This window comes from Vicugna pacos, chromosome 14 (genome assembly GCF_048564905.1).
Source record: "Vicugna pacos chromosome 14, VicPac4, whole genome shotgun sequence".
NCBI lineage: Eukaryota > Metazoa > Chordata > Mammalia > Artiodactyla > Camelidae > Vicugna > Vicugna pacos.
The window spans coordinates 63,154,669-63,176,306 of record NC_133000.1 but is presented as its reverse complement, the minus strand read 5'-3'; the positions used below and the strand labels follow the sequence as shown (position 1 = coordinate 63,176,306).

At 37.0% G+C, this 21,638-nt stretch overlaps 1 protein-coding gene across 3 annotated transcripts in view; it reads right to left on the bottom strand.

Annotated features, from left to right (window-relative positions):
- IPO5 (importin 5) overlaps positions 1-21,638 on the bottom strand; it is a 52,734-nt gene that overhangs the window by 18,851 nt on the left and 12,245 nt on the right. For 2 of the 3 annotated variants that reach the window (XM_072976469.1, XM_072976470.1), the window contains 10 exons: positions 18,991-19,084; positions 13,547-13,627; positions 10,793-10,985; positions 8,989-9,091; positions 7,820-7,916; positions 7,501-7,605; positions 5,081-5,203; positions 4,878-4,998; positions 3,017-3,104; positions 1,088-1,194 (listed from right to left, as the gene is read on the bottom strand). In XM_072976469.1, the coding sequence (XP_072832570.1) occupies positions 1,088-1,194; positions 3,017-3,104; positions 4,878-4,998; positions 5,081-5,203; positions 7,501-7,605; positions 7,820-7,916; positions 8,989-9,091; positions 10,793-10,985; positions 13,547-13,627; positions 18,991-19,080 (1,108 nt within the window). In that variant the 5' untranslated portion in view covers positions 19,081-19,084. Of the gene's footprint in view, positions 1-1,087; positions 1,195-3,016; positions 3,105-4,877; positions 4,999-5,080; positions 5,204-7,500; positions 7,606-7,819; positions 7,917-8,988; positions 9,092-10,792; positions 10,986-13,546; positions 13,628-18,990; positions 19,185-21,638 lie in introns of those variants that run through there. The other variant, XM_072976471.1, reaches the window with a different exon arrangement.

The window sequence follows — 21,638 nt, the reverse complement described above, 5'->3', positions numbered from 1 at the left end:
CCTTTTAAGATAAACAAGAATCTTAGAGAGTAAAAGGAGCTAGGTAAAAACATAAGGGCTGGAGTTCTCAATAATTCACTTTCATGTGAAGCTGATACCGTTACTCCGTTTCACTACTTTAAGATCCTAAATCAGTGGTCTGACCCTCAAGTATGTCTGTGTAATGATGCAACAGATACAAACGTTCATACAAGCCAGGATTTCTACAGAAGAATGTATGCAGTAGCATTATCTGTTATCAATAAAGCAATATATTAAGATTTAATGGGGAACTGTGGGATGCCATGTGGCTGTTAAATAAGGGAGACTATTGTGTGGTGACAGGATATACTGTGGAGCAAAAGATTAAGATAAGCATGGTGTCTGTATGCCACATTTCCACTTTAAAGAACTGCATATATGTGTAAATGAGGTCAGAGAAAAGTCTTAGAGCACTGTTAACAGTGGCTACCTCAATCTAAGTTATGGGACTTTTAGGTTATCCATTTCTGTATTTGAACTTTTAAAAAATGTCAAGCACATTAATTGTAATTAATAAGACAAAAATAAAACATGTAAACAACAACAATTTTTGGTATTGATATATATTATAGGTACAAGGCTAACAAATGACCAAATATTTGTTAGGAATATAAAAAAGAAATACAGAAGCGGCTTCTCTTCTGATTATACTAGCTATTTTTTAAAAATAAAAGATACTAGATGAAGAAAGACTGTATGAATCAAATATGCTACTATTTCATAAACATTCAAATAATGATGCCTTATTTAAATTCAAATTTAGATATTTCTGGCTAGGGAGTAAATCTGACATTTTCCTTAGAATTTATAATTTTTTCCTGAAGCCAATTCTGGGGAGGGAGAATTGAATAAGATCTGCAGTACTGAGGAAAAAATATTCTTCAGCCCAAGGCTGGATGGTTCTAAAGATGACTAAATAGAATTTTATCAATATGAGAATTAGATTGAGCATAGAATATAAAAAGGCAAAGATTAACTTTTAGACACAACCCAAGATTTGTTAAGAGTGTAAGACTGGGAAAACCACACTCCACTATTCTAACATTTGAAAGGGATAACAGCTTACGATTCTGAAGCATCTGCATAATGTGTTCCTTGATCATCGGCAGGACAAGCTTTCCACCAAGTCCGCAAGCCATTCGGTCTAAAGCACTCTCACCAGCAACCGCATTGCTACACACAACAGAACAGCGTATGTGACATATGCAAAACACACAAGAATAGTATACAGCACAGACAGTATTTCTAAACATGCTGTTAAATTAGGACTAAAAGAATAATTGAAGCAGTCTTTCTAATGTATGTAGTCAATACGTGGGTTAAAAAAAGGCAGGAGGTGGGGGATAAAATTTTTGTTACGCTTCACCATGGTTTAAAAGTCTTATGTCTCAATCTGATTTTTCAAGACTCCCCCCCACCCCGGTTAAAACTTAGCTTTTGACACTTTCAAGACTCAGAGGGATTAGCAGAGTGTTTAGGAGAGCCTTAGGTATCTCATTTCCTAGAAACATATTCTTCAAACTTCTCCATAGACAGAACAGAGAAAACTGACAAGGGTGCTGAGCCTGAGTAAGAGTTTCTCCTCGCTGTGGGCTTACTCATCTTGAAGGGGCGAAAAATGCACTGCAAAAAATTATGCACAGGTCAAACTCAATTCTAGCTTTTTTACTGAAAACTGAAGAAATCTGGGCATAAAAGCCTTTGCACATGTATTGTTTTAGAACTGCAAGATTAACAGTGAGTTTGTCATGTGCATACTCTTTATCTGTTCTGTAAAGGCAAGGAAAAAAAGATTAAACTATGACTTCTAGAACAGGTTCTTAGACTTAAACTGATCTTGAGAACATAGTTATGGCCTATTTACTCACAGATAAAATCTTATTCATCAAGTCCAGAAAAAATAGTTTCATAGATCATATAAATCAAGGTGCCTTTCATAGGGCAAATGAAAAGCCAGGTAGCACATTATAATAAGTGAACCAGGGAAAGGAAACCTGATCTGAGCCCAGTCTTCTCTTCAGCCCTACTGAGTGATTTCCAGTGAAGGATTACTTTCACATACTTCAAGACAGTATTTAGGCTGGAAGTCAGTCATTTTCAATAATAGGATTAAGCTTCAAAAATAGACCATATATTCTGTAAATCAAATGTCTTTATAATTGTATCTAATATCTGTTATAGTAGTTTATTCCGACTACCAGTCTTTCAGGGAAATAATTTCAGTTCTTTCTAAGGAAAGGAGGTAAGGTAGTATAATGCAGTGGGAAGAGTAAGAGAAATTGTATTAAGACCAGGTCTACTAACTGGCTATGCAATCCTGGACAAACACTCAATCCTCCCTTTCCATTTCTGCATCTATACTATGATAATATACCTTTAGGACTACTGAAAGAATCAATTAAAATAACAGTTCTGAAGTGCTGTGTTTCATACACATGTAAGGGGCCATTATCACTATTTCACAGTGAATATAGATCTTGGTTGACTTTTCCATAGGAATCTATTTACAGGAGTCTACTAAGTTGAAAAAGTAAAACAATAATGTCAGTGCTAACTGTTACCCAGTGTACAGATCTCAGCATTACTGTTTCCTCCCTAGCCGAACTTACATTGCATTATATGAGGAAAATTCAGGGAATTTGCTGAAACAACTATTCTAAGTTAAGGTCTATGCATATAAATGTATTTATCACAAAAAAAGCTGCATTATACATATTTTAGAAGACACTCAAAAAATTCTTCAAGAAAAGTTAGAGTGAGATGAGTAGAAAAGATAGCTACTTTATTAAAAGTAAGTATTTATAAAATGTGGTACAGAAAAACATACAACAGGGGAAGCCTAAATGTCCTATATTCCAAACTTAGACGTTTATCTTCAGATTTACAGAACACAGTGGGGAAGAGACAGGCCTTATAACTCTCCACTCTCACCACCACCTGAACTTGCTCTATTCCGTCAAAGAGCCTCCACGTGGTATCTGGTGTGTATGATTACCTGTCAAAATCGTCATCTTCTAGTTCATCTGCATTTGCCCAGTCCTCATCCTCTTCAAGGTCAACCATCATTGCTAACATCTGAGGAACTAAAGTAAACAATTATTTCATCCCTGACTTTCAAATTTTGTCAATAACATCATTTACTATTAAGAATTTTAATAAGTAAAAAATGAAGGATTTACTTTGCCTCTAAGAGTAAAACAAAAAAATTATTTGCCTGTGCCTCCAAAATCTGGATTGTTAAAAAAAATTTTTTCCACACTGCATTTAGATTTTGTTCTTTTAAAGAAAGAACATTAAGGATGAGAGTCAAATTTCCCAAATCCTATTGCATCCTCTTCCTCCCTCGTGAGAAGCAAGCACCATAATAAAATCAATGTTTCTCATTACCAAACTGTTCCCATGTTTGAACTGCGGGATTTCTCTATCCATAAACAAAATGTAGTACTACCTCAAGATTTGATTTTTATATAATCAATGGTATCAAACTATATATATCCTTCAGCAATTTGCTTTTCTCAATACACACGGATTTCACTAGAATTACTTCACAGCATTTCACTGTATAAACACACTCTCTTGTAGATGGACGTTTCGGTTGTTCCCAATTTTCTTCCTATTACAACTTGCACTTTGATGAGATTCTTATACACATCACCTTGACAAGTGTCAATTCAGGGCAGGAAATTATTTCAAGTACCTTTAAAATTACTAAAACCTACTGCAGTGCTCCCCATGGTGGTGGCATAAACTTGATTCCTAGAGGCCGGTCTTATTTCACGAGATGTGACGTGGTCTTGGGAATCCTCTCTGCTCCACACCCTTCAATGCTTGACACTGTCCAACTTTCTGACAACTGGTATTTGATAATTATTTACAATTGGTTTTTACTGAGACTGAACAGTGTTCATTAGCTATTTCAGATTTCTCTTTTGCAAGTTTCCTGTTCTCAGCCTCTATCTACTTTCTGAATATCAAAACTTTGTTGACTGTGTGCACTGCAACTAATTTTTTCCCAGGTTGTGGCTTACCTTTTAATTTCACTTATTGTGTATTTGATAGGTCAAAAAATTATTTTAGTACAAATTTAGTAATGTTTGCATCTGTGGATTTTGACTCAGTCTTAAAAAAAAAATCACGTCCTATTAAGGTTTACTTACAAAATGTATCTGTATTATTTCATGTTTAATTAACTGAAAATTGGGTTTCTTAGGATATTTGTGGTTGGGCTATATTTTTCCCATAGAAATAATCATTTCTTTCAGTGACCTTTGATGAATTATCTTTTCAAATACTAAGACCACTTTATTTCCGTTGAGGGAAGTCTGCTCCTGGACCCTTCTGTTTCATTCTATCCATCTGTCTATACCTGCAACATCAATAAACTCTAAATTTTCATAGTTGGTAGGCAAGATCTGTACCCTATTCAACAAAATTGTCTTGGCTGCTCCAGGTCCTACGTTCTTTCACATGAATTTTAGAATCAATCTTATCATGACCAACTCTACTGTGATTCTGGTTGAAATTATATTGAATTTTTAGACTAATCTGAAGAATACTGATATTTGGTTCTTCTATTAGTCTTTCAATGTGTCCTCCATGGAATTCTTATAAATCTTTTGGTTTATTTCCAAGTATTAGAAGTCATGCCTGCTATTATGAGGCTTCAAGGTGCTGTAGCACGGCCATCAGATTGGGTCCATACAGTTAAGTGTATATACGTGTATTTTCCCTAGATTCACCTGACTTTGAAAGGACATTCATTCTACCAACATATCTGTGAACTTACACAACTCTCAGCAAATTTACCCAACAATTTTGCCACCTTAACGTCAACTATGTAAAGACTTTTGACTTACTAGTCTGTGCAACAATATTGGTATGTTTTCTTAACATAGCAGCTGCAGTCTCAGAGAGGGTCACAATCACTTCAAGGGCAAGCTGGCGCTGCATATTGTTGAGACTAGTGTCTCCACACAACTACAAAGAAAGACATATTTGTATACATTTAGGAGGTTATTCACTGAAAAAAAAACAACATTTACTGAAGGTTTTAATTTACCTTTAGACTCAGCTGTAAAGTAGCTTCCAAATGAGGACGCAAATACTTTGGCACAGTGTCTGCAATCTCAACAAGGGACTTAAGGACTGAATCGTCATTCTGGTAGCATGAGTCATTTACAGCCTAGAAAAGGTGAAGTAAAAAACTAAGATTTGTGTTCAAGAGTCACTTTATGACACTTCATTAGCTAAAACATTAAGAGGCAGACAACAGAGAAATTAGAGTTTCATTTTTTACTAAATAATAGCATGCAATCTACATGATGCAAATGTTCTACCTATAACCACTTATATATCTTCTTTTTGTCTAATGTTAACTAGAAACATACAAAATAAAGATTTAAACCTAGGTCAAAATTAAAATCAGTGTTAACACTATAACCGTCACAACAAAACTTAAGACTGGTAAAGAATTCTTTTCATAACCAGAGGAATCTCTTTTTCTCTGTCCTTCTAGTATCCATATCCTAGCCTTTTTCTTTTTTTATTTTATCAGTAACTTATTTACTTACTGCTGAATTGTATGCTATTTTGTGAATATATCACAATTTTAAAAAAATTAATACTTTTATTTTTTTAGAGCAGTTTCAGGTTCACAGCAGAATTGAGCAGGAAGTATGAGTTTGCACATAGCCCTCCCCACCCACACATATATACTCTACCTTCAACATCTCTCATCATTGTGGCATATTTGGTATAATCGATGAACCAACATGGACACATTATTAACAAGAAAGTCCATATATCCTAGTCTTTTTCATACATACAGTAAATATCAGATCCTATGATACATTTCAAGTGTCCAATATTACCCGATTTATTTCTCCTTTGATGTCAAGTTTGGTCATTGTGGTATTTAAGTGTGCTTTTTGTAGCTACCTTGCCTATTTCAGAGTCATGACTCCTAGAAGTTCTGGCCAACATTTTAACTTTAAATTCAGAGGAAGAAAATCTGAAATTAGACTTAAATAGTAACTCAACTACTAAAACAACAGAATGTGTCATCAATTAATGTTTTGTCACTGACCTATTCACTATCTCTTTAATTTAACTGTATGGGGAAAAAAGTTTCTACTAAGTCGCAGTAATAACTCTTATCACATATGAACCTTGGTTTTAGCTCCTTTGAAATCCTCTCTAACCTAGTCCCCAACAGGGGCACCATTTCTCCCAAGAGGTATTTCTTGGTTATCACAAGATTGAGGAAATGCAAAGGCCAGGGGTACCGCATGTCCTACATCTGTGATACAAACGTTTACGAGGAACTCACCCGACCTTAACATGCCTTTTACATGATTATAAATGTCAGACACATAAATGAAAAGCTCATTTATAATGATCTGAACCTAGAACCTAGCTCACAAATTATTTTTTGCCTGGTTTTAATGCACCAGGATGTTTTCCCCTCGAAATGTAAATATTCTCTAAATTTAGAATGAACACACATTTTGTTTTGTCCAGAACTTTACCATTTCTAAAAATCACCAGTTCAAATCACCAACAGTAACAGAAATCATGGTGTCCGAATTGTTAATGATACCTCTGTATCAGTCCACAATTTTAGCTATCGCATTCACATACATCACTTAGAACCACCCAGTCTACTATGTTTTCGTTGCAGTAAGGCCACAGCGTTGACACATGGAAAAGCATGCCACTTTATCAGACCTTACTTTCTATCTCTTCTTTCTATTAACTTAGGGCCATATATTGATATTTTTAAAACGTGTGCCTGTACAAGAGTTGTTACCTATGAATTTCATTTTCAGATAGAGTAATGGAAAGTTATAAAATACTTGTTCTAAGAGGGGGTTTGAGGTCTGACAAGGTTGAGAATAACTGCTCTAACTCATTCAAGCTTATTTTACATTCTGACTGAGGCAGACGGTTTCTTAAAATAACTTATCCTTGGGATCCAATAATATTAATTAACCATCAGCTTTATAATACAAACTGTTACAAGCCCTGTATTTAAGAGTAAGGACTGCAGTCCAATTTGGGCTTGAACCACACTTGATTCCACCACTTACCAACACTGTGACCTTGGGCAAGTTTCTTATTCTCTCCTCCCTAGTTTCTCCTTATGTAGAATGGGCTTTATATTTCACAGGCTCTTTGGTTGTTTTAACAGAAATAACCTATGTGATTATATATTCAATAATAAGCATAAATTCCTTATATCATTTGCCTTACAGAAGAAACTCGAAACTAAGAGACTGAAGGTCTACCGAAGGCAAAAGATGTAAGCTAAGTGGGGACAGATTTGCATGTTTTGATCACTGCTCAATACTCAGCCAGCACACAGCAGCCAACAAATATTCACTGAATAAATGGATGCATTACAAAACTATGATGAGAATTTAAGCAACAGAAAACCAACAAGGATATAATTATATCACCCAGTTTGAACTGTTTTCTTACCTGTAAGAATCCAGGTAACAAGTCTGCAAAATGTTTGAACAGAGCAACATTATGCTCGTTTGCAAGTATAAATGCAGCGGTAGCTCTAGCAGATAATGTCCTGATCTAAAATAGAGTAAAAATGCCTAACATGAGAAATTTTTGATGGATTCAAGTTCAAGTTTTTTTACTTAAGATGAAATTTTTCTTTATCAGCAAAATTAGTATTTATATTTTGAAGTATAAAAGTAAAGACAATCTCCAAATACATAGATTTCTCTCCACAAGTTAGATGCTATATTAAATCAGGTGTTAAATTAATGGAGTTGAAATTATTTACCGATGGATGCTCCTGATCTTGCATACACTGAACTAACATCCGTTTGATGACGTCTAAATAGTGCTGCTGTTGATTCCCAAAAATTCCAGGAAAGTTCCTAAAAAAATGATCCGAAGCATCCTTTAAAAACTACGTTATACCTTACCACGGTGTCAGCTAGAACATCTAATTAAACGTCCACCTGACTCAAAAGTGTACGTTAATCCTTAAGACTGAATATCATCTACCCATCGTTCAAGCAATCCTCTTTTGGGGTCAGGTGAACAGAAACGTAGTGGAGAGGATCCACCTGAGACTAGAGGTTACCCAGGTGCCCACCCATCCCAGCCCTCAGCTTTATCCTTCTCTCTGTTTCCGTGGGGAGCTGACCTGAGGTGCAGGATGGAACAAGAGTCACCACAGGGTTTCAGATGGTAACTGTAATAACCGTGTTCACAATTTGCTCCCAATCTTGGTAATCCAAGTAGTCCAAGTTCTGCTCTACTTTAAATTTGGAAACAATTAAACTGAATACTTTAAATTAATTTTCCAATTTGGGCTATCAATATAAACAAGATACATCTGACAACTAAAGTCGAAAATGGCATGATATCTACCCTTGTCTTCTTTTGATGTTCAAGGTATATCTCATTTAAAAAATATGTATATGATGTTGAAAAGTTATAAATCCAACTGTATATTATTTTAAATGTAGTAAAACTGAACAATACAGTGAGCCCCCAATTTCTTTAATGCAGAAATCATTTCATCCTAAATTTAGAGCATTCTGAGTTTATTAAAATATTTTGTTTTCATAAAGCTTGGTCACAGAAGACCCAGAGAACAGTCGGGATTCACCAGCATTTTCCTTCTCTTCTTCCAGATGTCATTACTAAAGCAGTTGTCTGAAAGCTACATTTGGTACTATGTCAATCTCCTAAAGGAGAAACTATTCCAGAAATGTTTTCAGAATCATAAAAGACAAAAGGAAAGAAAACTTCAGAGAATCCTTGTTCATAATGTAAAATGAAAAGGTTTGTTCTTTTCAATTTTGCTTCCAATACAAATACAAAGCTCATCTAAAGGCATTAAGTCTAAAACGTTAAGCTAGACTAAAACAATCAATTAAAATGTCCTTTGGGCATTCATAATATTAAATTTTTCCAAAAAAATCAAATCTATGTATATACCAGAAAATATGAAGGGCAGCTTCCCGCAGTCCCATATTTTGAGAGCTGACAGAATCAAAAAGGAACTTCAAGCCTTCAGGCCATTGGTTGTTGCCATCCTCATCTAAAAGTAAAGAAATTCAGGCATAAAGTGTGTCAATCAAAATTTCAAAGTATTAAGGGTGGCTCCTTCCATTTCATAAACCTCATTCAAAATATTTGGCTGTAGAAAGTGTCACTTGCTCTATGTTTTTATAAAAACTCCAATAGAATTAGGACCTTTAACCATACTATGGTATTATAATCTAGTAAAAAGCAATTGTGGGTACCTGGGTTACATAAGCACAGATAATAGTGGCGGCTACTTCTAAGGAGTTTTGGAGAAAAGGCAACACACTTTGACTATCTGACTGCCTGACTCTTTCATACATACTATTGTTAATTAAGGATTTTAAAAAATAAGCAAAGCTAATATTTAAAAACAAGCCTTGAACCAAATTATTACTTGTAAACTAGAGAATGGGAACCCTGTAGCAGTGCTCACAGTCTGCAGTTTTAAGTGCTAGAGAATGTTATCAAGGTGTTCAACAAGATTTTAAAACAGAATTTTTCTAATACTTTGTACAACAAAAATGAACAACCACAAAAATCCACCGTACCAGTTAACAGACACACTGGTTATACCATCAGAACTTAAGAATTATAGAAATTACAGATGTTCGCACTAAAAAAAAATTTCCCTCATATTTGCTCAACTTCTCTGAAATGATAAGTGTGCTGACATTAGGAAAAAAATGCCCTAATTTGTCCCTTCAAACTAAGGATGATGCTTTAAGAGGGGATAAAATAGCTGCTTAAAAAAAATTTATGGAGGGAGCACTTGGAAATATTTTGGAAAAGTTGCCATTATTAAGTTATTTTGAGTTAGGAATGATATAATCTATAAAAATTCCTATTTGTACACTTAAAAAACTTGAAAATAGAACTTTCCATGCTATTTAAAAAATTCAAGTTTCTGTGGGTTTTGAACTTATTTAAAATATAAAAATTTAACACATTTCCTATTAATTTTTAAGAATTGGATGTATCAGTAAGGTGAATTGAACAAGAAATCTGCATTACTGGTAGCTGAGATTAAAACATTAGTGTCATAATTTACTAATATGCACAACCAACAATATTCCTCCATTTAGCCTTATCTTAGAGAAGTATTCTTTCAACCTTATAATGCCACCTAAATGAACCAAGTTTAAAACCACACGCATGAATCTGTGAAAAAAAAACAAAGTATAGCCAACTATATTATTTTTAGTGTGACCAAAAAGAATTTCAGCTGTTGATAAAACACATTTTTAAATGTTTTCATTTGCCTTATCCTTTAAAAATATTTTTGGGTATTTAATAATGTACATAGTATGATAAGCATATGTGCTTAATTTATAAACACACAAATATAACAGCCAAAAAGCACCTGGAGTCCACTGATGTCTACTTCTATCAGCAAGTTTATAATTTAGACTATGCTTTCAAAACTTTACAGATTAAGGGGAAAATAAAACTGACAGTTTTCAAGTAAAATAGGAAATTACTTCTCCACAGGGATGTTTTGAAGATCAATAGGTAAGTATCATATCTACATTTCACAACAATCTGTCAACTTTGGCTTTAAATGCAGAATTCATAATCACTCTGGTTTTGAACAGAATGAATGGTACCCAAGTACTTGTGAGTCTTCTTCCAAGATTTCACTGAAAAAAACCAGATACGTATACTCATTTTCTTCTGTAACACAATGACAAATGCATTATGCATAATGCATCCATACCTATTAAATTCCTGGCCAGCTCTGCAGCGATATCACAGATTTTTTTCCTCATGCTAGACTGTGTTTCCATTTGAATAATCATTAGTAGCTCACTCTTGATGGCAGTCTGAACATCAGAAGGAAGAGTTGGATAGACTTCATCAAATGCAGAGGACAAAAGACGTCTTAGGAGAACGGCAGCCATTTGTCTAGCCTATAAATAGATAACACAGTTAATAACTTGGTGTCTTACTGGAGAAAAAATTTCCAACAAACTACATTCACTCTGCCATTGATGTATTTCAACATTCTATTTTTACAATTCATTTCAAAAGCACTTTGTTAGGGTTTAAAAAAAAATAGGTAAAATACATAAAACTCTTTCCAATCACGTTGGTCTGTTGTACAGAAAATGCCACACAAAGGCTATTTCTGTCTATAGCTGAGGAAAAGCCCTCAACATATTAGATCTCGAATACAAAGATGTACCTTAGCAATGATAAACCTGTCTTTAATTCCTATTTTAAACATATTCTTTGGAGAAAAATAAATCTTAATATAAATCATGAACTCTACAATGCTCTTTTCTTCCTTTTCTATCTGGCTCTCATTCCAGTAGATGAAGTGCCTTTCCTATCCAATCTTATGCTCCCAGCCTGGTCTGTCTTACTATAGCATCACCCTTTCATTAACCTCTTGGATAATATGCTATCACATCCATTTATCTTTACACTTCATTCATGTAAACGATCACTACAAGTTCCCAAAACCTAAAAAGTACTAACTAATCTCTGTGTGTATATACTCCATTTTCAAATATGTAAAATGTATTTAAATTTGGCATTTTCTGTATAATATTCCTTCAGATTACCAAAAGAAAAGCTGAGACAAATGCCATTCTAAAATTTTATCATATTAAGTCAATAAGCCATTGAAAATACTAAACCCAATTTTTCACATTCTTTTTTTCTGGACTGCATGTACTCTTGATCACAATTAGTTTGGGACTATGGCTAACAACAAAATAAGTTAAGCTATACAAATAAAATTTGCCATCTTTTCCCTCCATTTACTTCTGAGAAAACTTTTTTATCTGAATCACTTCTGACAGACAACAAACTTTAAAGAAAAATTAATGTATGCTCTAGAAAGGATTCAAAGGTGTTAAAATCCTAACTGTGTTTAAAATTTGTACAATTCTTCTCACACATACACTGAACTATGAAGCCACAACCAAGATGCTGAGGCTATTCATAATCACCCAATTCCTAACTCAAAGCAAGATTTAAATAGGGTTTAATACAGGTTTTTAAAAATAAAATTCAACAATTTTATTCTTGGTTTTAAGATTTGTTTTGCAGCTAACACGCATCAATCTTCAAGAATTAAAACAGCCTACTATTTTTAGAGACAACTTTCCTTCTATGTTTGTTTTCCATATTTATCATTTATTTTGAATTAAAGAAAAAGTATGTCACAAAGGTGAAAAAAAAAAGCCTTTTGTTCCGCTTTAAAGAACTGGGGTATTTTTATAGTGTTTTCTAAGTGTTATCAGAGAACACTAAATTGCCAATTTAATTTAAACTGAATGACTACAAGAAGTCAGGTGTAATACCATGTACAAGGTTAGCATGACTTCAGTTCCATCACGTGTTAATGTAAGTATTTTACATATAGTTCACCAAATTCTAAATGCAATGTTTCATAGGTGGGTAAGTTTTCTAAACTTGGGTTATTATGACATCTTTTCCAAACCAGAGGATATTCACTTATCATAAAACATATACAAGGATATTACTTTCCAAGAAGATAAACTTAGTTGCTAAATGCACAGAAAAGCAGTAACAGACTATGAATTTGAATCAAGTACAGCAAGTAGGTCATCTGCTAACAACCATGATTTTAAAAAAATTGAAGTATAGTCGATTTACAATGTTGTGTTAATTTCTGGTATACAGCATAGTGATTCAGTTATATATATTATATATATATATGTGTATATATATACCTTCTCAAATTCTTTTTCATTATAGGTCATGCTAAAGTATTGAATACAGTTTCCTGTGCTATACAGTAGGGCCTTGTTTATCTATTTCATATATTGTAGTTAGCACCTACAAATCCCAAACCTCCATTTATCCCTCCCCCAAACTATGATTTTTAAAGAACTCTAACAAAGCATGTCTTTGTCCTTATACATCTTTTGCACATATTCTTCAACTAGAGATAGCTATAAGCATAAAAATTTTAAAGACAAAAAGTATCTTTTCAGAATCACTTGGCAACACACTAAGACAATGAATGAATTAAATTTCCTCCTTCAGAATGAACTGTTAAAAGGAAAAAAAATTTTAGTTACAGATATCACTTAAATTTAATAATTTTATGTAATTATTTAAATATCATTTATTTAAAAAATATTTTGGATACATCACCTTACATGGAAAAAAAGAAATTTGTGGAGCTGGGGCAGAAGGCAGGTGGTAACAGCTCAGCGGTAGAGTGTGTGCTGAGCTTGCATGAGGTCCTGGGTTTAATCCCCAGTACCTCCATTAAATAAAAAAAAGAAAAAGTTAAAAAAACCCAACAACTCTCATTCTTTGACAGAGTACTTCAAAAAAATGGTATCTCCAAAGAACTGTTGGCAAAGAAATGAGTTCAAAGTTCTGGTAATGTCTATGCGGTATACAGCAGTTCTCATTACCCACTCTGACCACCATCTAATATCCAACTCGTTTAGTAAGACTGTCATAATCTCAAGCACAAGAGTAGTACCTCCTCAGCAGCTGCTGTATTTCTGATGGCTTGTAAGAGGAACGTGATCTTTGACTGGCCTGGGATATTCTCATAGGTTTCCTACACGAAAAGGAACACTAAAGGTTAGAATATAACGTCAGAAATCGTCATAAGCACACCATGAAAAACAGCTGAAAGGAAGAGCTGGAAAGATCCACACATGAGTCATCACAGGATCCAGGGCTGGTGTGAAGGTTTTCTCCTGTGACAGAGAACACACTTTAGATAGGTCAGGAAAGAGAGGATGCCGAAGAAGTTACTTATCAAGTTCTCGTCCACCTTTATCCCTTAGATAGATTTTTCTGATGTATATGTATGTTTTCTCAACTTAGACTCCTGTGATTAGTAAAACTCTAGGCATAAGAGAGTGAAAAACTTACTCAGTGTGACTTGAGCCACCATCCTGCAAAATAAGTGCTCACTCAATATCCCCTTACGTCATGGAAAACTGCTTATCTTGTCAACAGTTTTTAGACCAGAGGATGTAGAATTGGTTTAAATCACTACTTACAACCGCTAGAGAAATATCCTCAGATGGAGCAAGTCAGAGAAACGGCAAGTGTTCAACTTCTTTATGCTACATCTTCTTTCAAGCAAGGATTATACTAAAACCACATTATAAATGAATATGGTCATGATAAAGTTGGCCAGGAAACTTAATACCATTTTTAAATATCATTTTAATAGATCTAGAAATCTAGGTTTTGTGACTCAGGACACTTCTTTCCTTCTCCATTAATAATGTAAAATGAGCGCAAACTGGTTAACAATAAAAAATTGACACCAATTAAAAGGCAGATTGTCAGAGTGGATAAAAAAACAGGACCTAGGTACATGATGTCTACAAAAGTGAATTGAAGAGAAGTATAAATTCATGTTCATGCATACAATTTTGAATGGCAGTCTTCTAATGTGGAAAATAAATCATTATTTTAAGTACCTTTGGAACTGTTTCCCACCTGCAGGGGCTTCTTAATAAACAGTCTATTCTCATCTATCCACTTTAAGGATACACTGTAAATAACATGTTAATTTCTTAGCAACCTTAAATTCAATGAGTTTGTCCACTATTTAACAGCTACAATTCCCTACAGTCTACCTGGTTTCTCTCTGGACAGAAGTGATGAGGACAAAGGGAGGGAAAGTTGGGCTTCTCCTCAAGAACATCCCATTCATCCAGGGCTCTGTGATACCCCCTGACATATTGTTAGATAAGGAAATAAAGGCCCTGGAGTTAAATAACTTGCTCAAGGTCATAGACAATAAACAGTAGAAAGAACTCTAGTCTTCTGGGGTCAACTGGTACCCCAAATCTCCCTAGGATGGCATGCTCTCTCCAGGTTTCACCTCTCAGGGCTGACTCCACTAAACAACCAGTTCTATTTACGCAGTGCTACACAGTTTTCAAACTTCTCAAACATACCTCAATCTGGGGAAGAACACCTTCTGGGGAAAAGAGAACTCAAAATCCTCTGACAACCTCAAGTTCCTCTCTAATACATAAGCACCTAAGAACACAACAATGCTGAAAACTGTGACGAAAAGTATCCACAGCTGAGGAGAGAAGATGGTCTGAATTTATTTATCCAGAAATGAGATAATTTATGTAAAGATATTCACAAGATGATTGCAAAAATGGATATGTACCTTGAGATTTTTCACTTAATCTTTATCAAAGCAACTCAAAAACCAGTATAGTTTTTTCATTTAAACAAAGCCTCTCGCAGTACAATAAAAATGCCCTTAATGCCTTGTAGATGCTATGAATGTTTAACACTTGAATTTCCAGCGGTCTAAATTGTTTAGTGAAAAAAATCCTTCACTAGGATACTACTCTCAGAAAACCTGTTACAAACAGTAAGTCAAATATTAAACTTTATTCTGTAACATATTCTAAGTCAATGGAAGGAGAGTTTAGTATGACATCTGACTCCTGAGAGAGGGTTCTCCCCATTTGTTATGTCTCAGGGTAGCAATCCGGATCTAGTATTACCTTTATACCATGACACTGGTCAAGTATAAAGTTTGGTGAAAAGAACACAGTCATAAAATGAAAAGAATAACTTTTTCTTAGCCTAAATAGACTGCGTTCCACAAAGACAAAGATGGTATCTCTTCCTCCTTGTATTCCAAACACCTAGCACATTAGAGCACAGCAAATACAAAGAATTTTTCTCAGAATACTCCCAGCACTAGCCCAGGCAGGTTCAATCAATGTTACCAGTGTCCCTGCAAATTAAAGTTCAATTCCCTTTGATTCCACCATACAATGTAATGTAAAAGGGAAAAACAACTTTTACCTAGGAGGAAACACCCTGGTTCCTCAAAAATCAGGCAAACTTTTTAATATATTGCCTTCCTTCAATTTAATCTCATTAATGAAGTGCTGTTTAGAATCAATGAGGAACGAAAGTCAATGGAAAACACTGAGAATATAAAAATCCATGCATAAGTGACCTACTCAAGCTTATGTCATATAGAAATGTCTAGTCATGAATGCCATGGACATTCAACTTTGGAATACAGGTCAATCATTTATTCAACTGTTTATTCATGTCAATTGAATTGAATTTTGAAACTTAGGGGTATTTCAATCATTTCTTCAAATACCAGAAAGATTATAAATAGAAAAATCCCTTAAGATTTAATAGAAATAAAATATAAAACCTTCCAAACAGTTTATACAATGGAAAATGCTTTAAAGCTTTTTAGTTTTGAAGCCACTCGATGATTTCAACATGTAACAATAAGTTTACTGTACTTGATTACAAATTTGAATATAAAACAAGTCATCTTAGTCAACAGTTTGGTATTTATGTGTCAACTAAGTATTTTTACTTTGACTGAGTAAATTACAAAGATATTTACTCAGCTCTTGCCAATTCTTTAGTTCAAAAAAAAATTTCTGTACTTGATATATCAGACTGATACTCAATTTTATTTAGTTTACTGACAAAAGACAAGAAAAGAAAAAGGTAGTATTAAGGTATTGCTATGGACAGTCATTTCTTTTTCAATTATTTTGCCTTCCTAAGAAGCTCGATTTACAGACCAGTTTAATGTTATATGATATGATGCCAGGAAGCTTCCCCTCAAACATTTACCTTTTTTTCTGTGAAATTAAGAAAATTCTATATTATACTACTTACTTTACATATTAATATAGTACCAGGATATACAATGACAGTAAAAATATACTATCTGAATGTTTTCACTAAGAATAAAAAGACTAAGAGAATAACAGTATTTATTTTCAATTGTTCTTTATGAGAAAATGTGCTGAATGCTGCTAACTATCCCCAAAGTGATGGGAGTGATAAAAGATTTACAACAGGCACCAACTGGAATTCAAGCTGAACCAGACATCGGTATTTAGTTCAATAGAAAAGAGATTCCCCACTAGGCTTGACAATAGAGACTTAAGCAACTGGAGGGAAGAGGGAGAATTAAACTAGCTTACTAATTACAATGCTGTTCTGCTTTGTAACACAGGGAAATTTCTATTATGGGTTGGGATTAAGAACTTATTTTGTTGAAAAACTACCTCTAGAGTTAGCAGAAAGCATTAAAATGTTTTCATAGGCTCATCACATCCCACTGATAGAAGTGCAAATTCATGCAACTAATAAATGCACATTACTTCTAAGGACAAATTTTACTTTTAAGTATTCTACAAATAAACCTAGCAAAGTCTGAAAAGACAGGTATACACCTTCTCCTATGTACAGTACCGTTTTTAGGAGCGAGATGCTGAAAACCTCAGCCGTCCATTCACAGGTGATTGAACAAACGAATCCATAGCTGTTGCGTGGCAATTTGAAATATACTGAGTGAAAACTCACAAGTTTTCACCAAATGACAGTTGCACAGTAGTATGCATACTATAAGCCCACTCATGTAAAAATCGATGTATACATACATGCTTGTGAAGATATTTGCAAGAAACATTCATGAGACACTTAAAAGTGGTTACCTTTGGGAAACAGGATAAAAAACTATTTGTATTTTGAATTTTTACCTTGAATATGTATAATGTGTGTATATATAATTTATACCTGAATATGTATTACATGAATAATAAATGTATCAAAACTCATTAAGATAAAGTTAATAGTTGTTTAAAGTGCTTTTCATACAGAACTAAACTTGCAGTGTATTTACTTCATGGATCTTTAGACCACTAAGCATAACCAGCATATCCTCAGTCTATTTAAAGTATGAATGACATTGTGATTTTAAAGTCAACTATAAAACTCGTGAGTTCAGAAGAGGACTTGTCCCTCAATTTCATTAGCTATGTACAAAATAAATTTTTGCTTTGTAAAAGCATCTGGCTGAACATCCTTCACTGAATCTTACAAAAATCTTCAATCACGTGGTCGCAAAGAACTCCATATATAATCAAGTCTGAAGATAGAGTCTGATAATGTACTTAACAGAGACTGGAAAGTTTCTGCCCTTCCCTTGAAGTATCTCCAATCCATCTCAACACTGACTTAGTAAAACATCAGTCTTCTATTGAAGATTTACTGCAAGTGCCTTACTGTTGGTAAAAGAACTTGCAGATACGTTTGATATATTGTTTCTTGAAACTTTATCCATAGGTCCACAGGAGCCAGAGGTGGTTAAAAAGAGATTCAGGTTAGATTCAGTGAAATTAAAGGCTTAAACATATGGCACTGGCCCAGTTAAACAACGGAAGTCCCAAGACATCCCATTTATGTTATGAGACCACAAATCTCTGGAGATCAAAGAAAATTTATCTGAAGCATGAGTAAAGTAAGGTGCAAGCTGCTAAGAAATCCTAAAAGCAACTTCACAAAATTGGGGGTGGAGGAGAGAAATCTGGCTTCTGGCGTTATGAACCAGACTAAGAAAGAGGACTAAATGGAAATAGGTGGAAAGAAGGCGAGATGGCAAGGCACTCATTATCAATAGGAGGGGATGGGGAAGGGAGGGACAGACTGTGTGGTTAAAGAGGGGGCAGGAGAGAAACAGGGGTGACGAACTAGGGTTTGGGGGATCAAAAGGCAGGACAGGGTGGTGACCACCGCTGGGAGGGGGAGGCTCCCAGTAGGGGGAAAGGGGCGCGGGGAGCCCCGGGGCCCGCCCCACACCCCACATCCCTCCCCGCCGCCTGGCTTCCCCATCTGGGCGGGGGCAGCGTGTCAGCAGCGGCCGCACGTGTGTGCGAGCGGCAGCGGGGAGGGAACTGGCGCCCGGCGCCGCCGCTGCAAGGGCCAGAAGGGCCTGGGGGCACCACCGGGAGCCGCGGGCCGCCTCACACGTGGGCTGCGCGGCCGCCGCCCGCCCGGCCCGGCCTGCGCGGCCGCGTTGGAGCGGCCGAGGCCCATCGGGCGGCGTCCGGGGAAGGGTCTGCGCACCGGCCGGGGCGCGGGGTTGGGGGCGGCGAGCTCGGTTACCTCTGCCTGTTTCCGGACCACATTGTCGGGGCTGAGCAGGTTTCCCAGGAGCAGGTAGAACTGTTGCTGCTCCGCCGCGGCCGCCGCCATTGCGCTAGGCGTGAGAGAGAGAAGAAGGGAGGGGAGATAGGAGCCGTGAGGCGCGCTGGCGGGCCGGCGGGAGGGGCGGGGGCGGGCCCAGCGCGGGGACCGGCACCAGCAGCGGCGCGGGGCTGGGGGGCCGGGCGGGAAAGGGCGGGGCAAAGGGGAAAGGGGAGGACGGGGCGGGGCCTCGCGACCCCTCACCCCGCCGCGGCCGCTGGTGCCGGCACCCCATTGGTTCTGGGCGCGAGGGGCGGGGCCGAGGCAGCCTCCTCGAGGGCCGCGCCGATTGGCCACGCACCCTGCAGTGCCGTCACTGGCGGCGCGCGGCGGGCCGCCGGGCTTGGCGCGGGCGGGGCGGGGACTTCGCTGCTCAGCTGGGGCCGCGGCTGAGACGCGGGGAAGGCGGGAGGAGCCGGCTGGCAGGCCTGGCGGCGGCGAGGGGCGTGAGGCCCGGCTGGGGAGGAGGGGCTAGCTCCTGAGCGCGGGAGATTTCGGCGCCGCGGGCTGGCTAGCAGTCTCCCCAGCTGCCCGCTAGCCTTTCCCCGCCACCCGAGGAGCAGCCCCACTTCCAGTCCCCCGGACCCTGGGCCCCTTGACCCCAACCCCAGAGGGAGGGAGTGGATTTCAAAATCCACTTCCTACTTAAATTCCACCCCCAGCTCCACAACCCATCTATCACCCTCCGACCTCCCCTGGGGCTATGACTCAGGCCGCCCCTTCCTCCCGCCACGCTCACCAGTGACTCATGCCCTGGGCTTGCCCGGAAGAGGGGTTGCTCAGCCCTGGGCTCTCCCGTCAGGCTACCCTCCCATCCCCCGCTCCCCAAGACCGCGGTCGTCCTGAAATGTCCACGTAGTACACTTGCCTCCCCCTCTCCCCACCCTCAAGATCCTTGACTGTTCCTTTGAATTCCTTGGTTTGGGGTCCCGTTCTTTAAATGGTTAGGGGAAGTTAAGACCCTTTCCCCTAAAGAAACACTGGTTAGGGCTGATCTCTCAATAAGTGTTTGTTTCATACTGCTACCCAGAGGCCGAGAGACCTGGTTTCAATTGCAGTTCACTATTGCATAGATAATACACCCAATCTGCCTTTACTGCTGGAGCTGCCAAAGAGAGCAGTAGTATTCAAATCAAAGGGCACTTCTGTTGAGCTACTACTGTGTCCAATGCATTGGGCTAAGGGTGACAGTGGAGAAAATAACACAATACATTTTTGAAAAGAAAGAAAAAAAGTACATTTCCAGTGAGAATTTTCCACATTAGCTGTGATAGAGACTACTACACTTCTGGACGCCAACAGTATTTAACTTAGGGAATTTAATTTCCTGTTGACCATTCTGTTGCGATTCTGGTCTTTGAAAGTCTACTTGAAACATTTGCTTTTGAATGAATGATAAACCTTGGCTCTATGTTAGAATCCAGGCCACCGTGTCCAGAATTTCTGGGTTGAGTACTCAGGTCCCTAAGAAATTGTGACTGCCAGCCAAGATATGTTAAAGGATTCTAATTGATTCGTGGAGAAAACTCCCTTAGATAGTTTTATCTGTGACAGTGATAGGGTTCTGTATAAGAAGTCTGCCCACCTAGCTTTGTAGAATTGACGTTTCTTGGATGTAACAATTTGTCATTCTTAAGAGACATTATTTCTTCAAAGATAGACCATTATATACGTTAATTTGGGGTAGCTTTTTTTTTTTGCTTGATATTTTTTGTTTTTCAGCAGTGGGCAATGTCTGGATTATGAGGAGGTTATCTTCCTCACCCAAAGTTATTAAGGTTCTAGGAATTACATACTAAGACAACCGTTTTTAACGACTAGGTTACCAGTGAATTAAGATGAATTGACTACAGACTTGCTTAGGATATGGCCTGATATCCAATTACTTTTTTTGTCCATTAATTTTGGAGGAGGGGTAATTAGATTATTTATTTATTTATTTATTTTAAATTTGTTTTTCATGGAGGTACTGGGGATTGAACCCAAGACCTTGTGCTTGCTAAGCATGCGCTCTACCACTGAGCTATGTCTTCCTTCTCTCCAGTTACTTTTTAACACCTATGGTGATGTGTGTTTTTATAGGCAATGAATCTGTAGATTACATGTATTTGTTGAATAATTCTTAAATAATAGAAATTCCAACATAAATCTACAGATTTGTGAAAATACAAATGTTTTTGATGAGGCAGATAGCATAAAATTATTTCGGACTAGAAACAAAACAAGTTAGAATTAGTGGTGATATCAACTGTTAGAATATGGAATGAGAGCCCCTCCTTATTTTAATATTGTAAATACTCAAAAGTGAAGGAGGAGATTTTTAAGGGTAATGAATAAAGAGATCCCCAACTGGGAGAAATTCATTTCTCCCACTGAAGAGATAGTTCTGCTTGTTTTATTACTATTATCTCCCTGTAAGAAAATAGCTCAGATATTGTATAAAGGCAGCCCACAAGAATAGAGATTGATTTTCCTAGGAGATAATTAGATGGTATCAGGTAAAGAACCTTGAACTTGAGTTGAATGGATTTGAGTCTTTAGCCTCTTACTAGTTATGTAAACTTGAA